Raw genomic sequence first — 6,627 nt, forward strand, 5'->3', positions numbered from 1 at the left:
GACTTTGTCTTCTTCAATTCTGTTTTGTCTTTGTTGAGTTAAGGCTTTCAAGAGCACCAGAATTCTTTCCTAATCTGCAAAACCAGAGGCAGATCAATTTATTTCTTGTGATTTTGGTATTTTCTCTTAACAAAAGTCTTAAATGGAGCTAGGAGAAATAAACTCTGATTTGCAAAGCATGCCAAAGATGGTGCCTCACAGGTGGAATGCAAAGCTTTTATTAACGATGCCCAGACTAATTCTGTCTTTAGCACAAGGGCTCAGAGAGCCAGCAAATTAGCAGTTTTTCGGGGGGGGGTCAATTAAATAAATTGGGTCTTAAAATATGCCTAGACAATTGGATAAAACTGGGACTTAGGGGGACTCTTGCACTCCAGGAAATTCTCCAAGTCTCCACTTATCCTCAAAATGAACAAGAAGCTTCAGTTTCAAATTGAGTGTATTTTCCATCCATGGATTGGCTTGTTTTGTTCAGTTTTACTTTGAGTATTTGAGGTTATCTTTTCGACGTAACAGCTAAACCCACGGCTTCCTTTCTCGTAAAACCAAAACAAAAAGGCTAGAAATTCAGGTGCCTTCTGTGTGTGCACATGTGTAGTACATACCTGGGATCAAAGCCAGCTATATAAAGTCCTTGATTCTGTGTGGGTTCAAACACATTTCAAAGCTTCAGCATCCTGAAAGTTTTTGCTCTGCTTCCTGAAGACCTGAACACCGCTCCCATAAAGCCATGGCTTGCTTTGGATTCCAGAGTCATGGAGCTCGGCTGGACCTGGCTTCTAGGACCTGGCCCTGTACTGCCCTGTTTTCTCTTCTTTTCATCCCCGTTTTCTCTAAAGGTGAGTGAGGCTATTGGAACATGGAGGTGGAGGAGGTGTTTCTCCCACCTGGGTTTCATTCCTTTTAGCAGTCAAGGGCAGTGATTTATAGCAAATCCAGAAGCTAAAGGTGAGACTCCAATCCCCTGGCGTGGGCAGCTCTGTATTCCAAGGCAGGCAGGGGACAGCTGGCAGCAGCAAATCAGCAGAGACACAGCTCTTAGCAGTTTTCTGGGCATGGAGTGGGAGCTTAATGCATACATGTGAGTTGGTCTGGGAGACATGAGCAATTTCAGACACTTCTATAAGATTAGAAGAAAATACTGCAAAGTTAAGTGATTTAAGAGAGAAAAGATAACCACCATCCTAAATCCATTTGGTCTTGGAATCAGGGTTAGCTCAAGATTTCCCTTTTTAAAGAACACTGATTTAGGCAAATTATGGGAAGTTTCTTTCCTACCCAATTCAAGGTTTAAGGTCCTCTGATTCACTTTAATAAACGGATTAGCCTGCTTGTTTAAACTTTCAGCATTCTTTACTCAATGCAGGGTTTTAAGGTCCTCTTAATCAACTCTATAGTTAGCTAATTATTTTAAAAAATGAAAGCAATTTGAAGTAGTGAAACAGAAAAAAAAGAAAAAAAGAAAGGGAGAATGAATGAAAGAAAGAACAAAAGAATGAAAGAAAGAGCCATAGGTCTGTTTGACATAAAATACTTAATTGCTGCCTGACTTATCTCTGGACTTTAGGTGCAGATTCCCCAGTTTTCAGGTGAAATAAAGCTCTTTAGAGGTTGATACCTGGTCTGTTACAATGGTGTAAAATGGTGACCATTTTACCAGAAGATGAATTTCAACCTTCTCTCCCTCTAGACCTTCTCGGTTGAAAAACCATGTGGTTTACACAAAGTAGGTGCTCAAAAGATATTTGATTATTAATTTTTACAGTATAAGAAATAGTCATACACATTTTCTTATTTTACATCTTTTGAACATGTAAAGTTAAATACCAGAGAAATATAATCAAATTTACTTTTAAGAAAATTTATCTCAACCTGTAACTGGGATCCTCCCATGGTGGATATTGGAAAATTGTGTAACCAGATTTAGTGGTGATAATTGGGAGCTTGCCTCGGGGGAGGGCAGGAAACTTGGTCTTCTTTAAGTTTAGAGTCAACACAACAAATGGGCAGGATATAATGATTAATGCACAAAAAACCTTTAATACAGGGTCGAATTTGATTAAGTACTGCAGTGGAGTTATAATAGTACAAAGGATGCTCAGAGGGCATCTCTGATAGACAGAAAGGAGGGTTGGGAAAGAAAACTACTGTCTCGCCAACCAGGGCTGCTGGATTAACCATGGCAATGGCTGCTGCCATATGGTTCCCTCTTCTGAGGACACAGGTTGTCTACTACAGGTGCTTGGGGGAAAGGACTAATGTTTTCAGAATAAAGTGATTTATACACAGGAAGAGGTGTCCTGGAAGCTCAGATTGGAGTGGTAAAGTGGGATCAGATTATGGAGACAGCGAACGTTGTTTTTGTAATCAGTGGTATATAAGGCATGAAAGGGTTTGAACAGAATGAGTGACATGGTTCAATCCAAGTTTTGAGTGTCACTTGTGTGATTGATTGACTAGAGAGGGGCCCAGTTAGTTACAGGAAAGTAATTTGTCATGAAGCCACCATTTTTTAGATGATGTGAGCCCTTTTGTATGGGGAGCTGGCCTCCCTTCTCCTGTAGAAGCCAGAGGGAAAAGAACAAAGGAACACAAGGTGTTCAAGTGAAGGAGAGAGGGCGGTGGAAGAGGTGACGACAGTGGCAGGGGAAGCCCGTAGAAGTGAACAGCAGGGTTGCCTCAGCCTACAGAGGAAATGACCCGGTGCCCTCGGCTCGGTGGCTTCCTTCATCAAGCAGCATCCCTCATTCTCTGGTAATAATGCAGGGAAGAGGGCGGCCGGCACCGTGAGCCAAGGCTCAGCTCCTCGTGGGGGATTGAGGTCCAGGGCCAGATCAATGTGGGCAGAGGTTATTAAGGTATACTTTGAGGGATAAAGCAAGACTCTATACCTCAGCCTCCAAACTCTCCCCTACTACTCTTATAGGTCCTACAGCTCTATCATAACCTTAGGATACCAGAGTGGGAAGGCACTCTGATGTCATCTGATCTAATCCCCTCTTTTGCATGTGAGGGAAAAATGAAGCCTACGGGGGAGGCATGGCTTTCCCCAAATCACCTATTTCATGGTAGAGCCAGCCCTTCTGTTTGTCACATCAGTGTTCTTCATGCCACAACCAACTGCCTTCAAGGCACTGTTTTCCAATAAGGAAGCACCTTCATGGAGAGTAACTGGAAGACAGTGGCGAGATGGAGGGGGTGCTGGCGTGGGTGGAGAAGGAAAGGGGTAGGGGAGGGTGATGGGTTTGTTGATGGGGGAAGAGAAAGGCTGACAGTTGAAACTGGAGGGGACCATCAAAGATCAACTTTGCCCAGCCCGAGAGTTTTGCCTGGACCTGGTCATGGGCGAGCATGAGTTCACTGAGTTCCCTTCGGTTTTCCTGCTTTAGGGGTGCACGTGGCCCAGCCCGCAGTGGTGCTGGCCAGCAGTCGGGGTGTTGCCAGCTTCGTGTGTGAATATGGGTCATCAGGCAAAGCCGCCGAGGTCCGGGTGACGGTGTTGAGGAAGGCAGGCGGCCAGCTGAACGAAGTCTGCGCCGCGACCTACATGGTGGAGGATGAGCTGACCTTCCTGGAGGATTCCACTTGCACTGGCACCTCCAGTGGGAACAAAGTGAACCTCACCATCCAAGGGCTGAGGGCCACGGACACCGGGCTCTACATCTGCAAGGTGGAGCTCATGTACCCGCCGCCCTACTATGTAGGCATGGGCAATGGAACCCAAATTTACGTCATTGGTGAGCATCGCTGACGACGCCTTTTGCATTGCTGTCTCTTCTTTGTGTGCAAACAGCTTTGTTCCTTGATTTCAGGTCGTTCATGTTTAGGAGAGTGGGAATTCTCTTTAAGAGTTCTCTGGCATACTGCATGGTAGTCCTAGTCAGTATGGGTGGCGAGGCAAACGGCATTCTGTTTAGAAAATAAAATGAGCTGGAGAAGGTGTTTTTCCTCCCGGCAGGTTGGGGCACTCACACTGGAGTGATACCCAGCATGAAATTTGGCCTTGGCCTTTGATCTGAAACTCCTGGCAAAGTAGCCCCAACAGTCAGACTTACCTGGGGTCCAGCGATTCTAATTAGGGGTGGACATCAAGGTCTGGAAGCTTGAACTTTTTCCTTCTCTCACCAATGGGGGGAGTACCGCCCTAGAATTTAGAAAGCATCTCAGGGAAGCTCTGCTTTGTTTTCTGTTGCAGATCCAGAACCATGCCCGGATTCTGATTTCCTCCTCTGGATCCTGGCAGCAGTTAGTTCAGGGCTGTTTTTCTACAGCTTCCTCATCACAGCCGTTTCTTTGAGCAAAATGGTGAGTGCAGTGCCGACAACACACCATCCTTGGTCAGGATACCTTTAGTGATACCAACTGGCCAAATGATGCTGTTGAGTCGAGTTTTCTTGAGATGAAGCAATAAATGAAGAAGAGGAAGGACAGTGGTAAAGAACACACTAGAACCCTTGGCATTGGCCTTTGAGGTTTCAGGATGACTAATATTTTATATGAGTGTGTTTGACATTGAATGTTTGTGTGCTTTTGCACAGGGTTTCATTTTGAGTAGCTCAACAACACGAGGCAGCTGTTTTGCTCTTTATCTTCATGACAATTGTACTTAAGTTAATAACCCTGAAACATAAGATTAGGTTGGGCAAAATGCTGCTGGAGAAGACCACAGGGGTGGTTAATGTCCCTCTACTTTACCTGGAAGGCGTCTCTCTGTGCCACCCTACTTGAGCCTTCCTTGACCAAGCTGTAGGCGTCCGCATAACACATGCCCAGGGCTCCCTGTTACCCAGTCTGCTTGACTGGCAAGCCTTACGCTCTTCTCCAGCCCAGTAAATGAGAACCCAGTTTTCATTTACTACAGTTGTTGTAGAAGAAGCAGACGTATGGAATCCGGACTTCTGTCAAGTTCTGACTGTTGCTTGCAACCTCCTTTGCCTGAGGCTGGTTTTGCCATCACAAACCTCTCCCTCCCCTTCCTCTCTCCCTCCCTTTCTCTTCCACTCCCTTACTCCCTCCCTCTCTCCCTCCTGTACCCCTACACTCTATTCCAAGATCCTCAATCTGTTGCTGTAGCTTCTTTCTACCTCATTTGCTACAAAGTGCCACACTAACTAGTGGACTAGACCTCAATTTACTGCGGTGATAAAAACTGGGAACTAATGTGGACCGAGAAAAAAGTAATACAGAGTATGTGAGGAGTAGAGATGAGACATACTGCTCGCAAAGAGAATAATTGAAGTTTATTATCTTATCAAGCTCATCCCCTCACAAACAAGATCCAGTCAATTATCATAGGCATTTTGGGTGTTCTTTCTAAAGCTTTCTTGAAGTTTTTTTCTGCTATCTCCCAGTCAGGGAAAATGATTTCTATCTTAAGTCAATAGCACAGAGTTATCTACCCGAAATGAATTTTAATAGCTGAATCAAGAAAATCTCCTGGGGCTTATAATTCTGTATGTTGTGAACATCTATTTCTCAGTGGGGTAGGGACCCAATATTTGTTGAATACTATTATAGTTAGAAGCGGCTTCTGTATTCCTCAATACTAATTACTGTTTCTTTTTATGTTTGGCAGCTAAAGAAAAGAAGCCCTCTTACTACAGGGGTCTATGTGAAAATGCCCCCAACAGAGCCAGAATGTGAAAAGCAATTTCAGCCTTATTTCATTCCCATCAATTGAGAGACCATTATGAAGAAAAAAGACTATTTTCCAATTTGTAAGAGCTGAGGCAATTCTAACTTTTTGCTATCCAGCTATTTTTGTTTGTTTGTGTATTTTGGGGGATTCATCTCTCTTTAATATAAAGCAGGATGCAGAACCCAAATTAAGCGTACTACAATTTAAAACAAAGGAGCAGAAAAACAGAGCTGGGCTGGTTCTGTCACATCTGATCCAATTTTAGTAAAAGCATCACTTGGGAGCAATACGGGGATGCAGCATTACAATGCGGAGTCAAGGACATAAATTAGGGAATGGTACAGTCCCAAGAAAGCAAAGGAAGAAGTAAGAACGAGGATGGTATTGTATACATCTTGTATTTACCTGTGAGAAGTTTATAGCTGAAATGACATTTTCAAGTAAAATTTTTATGCTGTGTTATTTTTCTTAACAAATATATTATTACATAAAGACTTTAAAAATACTCACATGGCTATATTTTAGCCAGTGATTCCAAAGGTTGTATTGTAACAATATGTATTTTTTATTTGATAGTATTGTGCATGGGGGCCACATGTGCTTTTGTGTATTTGCTGGTAGTTTGAGTGTAAACACTATATGGCAGTGTCTTCCCACCATGTGTTCAGGGGAAGTTTTGTGGAGAGACTCAGGACACTAATACACCAGGTAGAGTACAAGGTCACTTGCCAACTGGCTTGGAAACTGGATAAGGTCATAGCTGATTCTTGCAGACATGTTGGGCTGAATTGGTGTTGACATGGGCTTTGGGCTTTTATGCCAACTCCTTCCACTGGTTTGCAAGGAAGCCAAAGCTGGTGGTATCTGAGTTAACTTTATAGAGCACCATCATCGTCGAGAAAATGGCTCATTTCAGGAGTCTTGTGGGTATGAACCTCAAGGAAGCTCCAGTTCCATGGGGGCCCCAATTCCTTACACATGGTTAATGC

General features: G+C 43.8%; 1 protein-coding gene across 2 annotated transcripts; it reads left to right on the forward strand.

The window, feature by feature from the left end:
• The first annotated feature begins 730 nt into the window (after positions 1 to 730).
• On the forward strand, positions 731 to 5,680 carry CTLA4 (cytotoxic T-lymphocyte associated protein 4). 2 transcript variants are annotated; one of them, XM_007119022.2, is made up of 4 exons: positions 731 to 839; positions 3,390 to 3,737; positions 4,196 to 4,305; positions 5,576 to 5,680. In XM_007119022.2, exons 1-4 carry the CDS (start codon positions 731 to 733, stop codon positions 5,678 to 5,680), a joined length of 672 nt encoding a protein of 223 aa, XP_007119084.1. The 2 variants fall into 2 exon arrangements, with proteins under 2 accessions (XP_007119084.1, XP_007119085.1); XM_007119023.1 differs by lacking the exon at positions 4,196 to 4,305 and having other exon boundaries at positions 5,576 to 5,643.
• The last annotated feature ends 947 nt before the right edge of the window (positions 5,681 to 6,627 follow it).

This window comes from Physeter macrocephalus, chromosome 2 (genome assembly GCF_002837175.3).
Source record: "Physeter macrocephalus isolate SW-GA chromosome 2, ASM283717v5, whole genome shotgun sequence".
NCBI classification, from domain to species: domain Eukaryota; kingdom Metazoa; phylum Chordata; class Mammalia; order Artiodactyla; family Physeteridae; genus Physeter; species Physeter macrocephalus.

What these genes read in the sequence shown, in the direction of transcription:
- CTLA4 (XM_007119022.2), top strand. Translation starts at nt 731, where the DNA reads ATGGCTTGCTTTGGATTCCAGAGTCATGGAGCTCGGCTGGACCTGGCT. An exon ending in CATCCCCGTTTTCTCTAAAG is followed by an intron (nt 840 to 3,389) that starts GTGAGTGAGGCT and finishes TTCCTGCTTTAG; the next exon opens with GGGTGCACGTGGCCCAGCCC. An exon ending in AACCCAAATTTACGTCATTG is followed by an intron (nt 3,738 to 4,195) that starts GTGAGCATCGCT and finishes TTTCTGTTGCAG; the next exon opens with ATCCAGAACCATGCCCGGAT.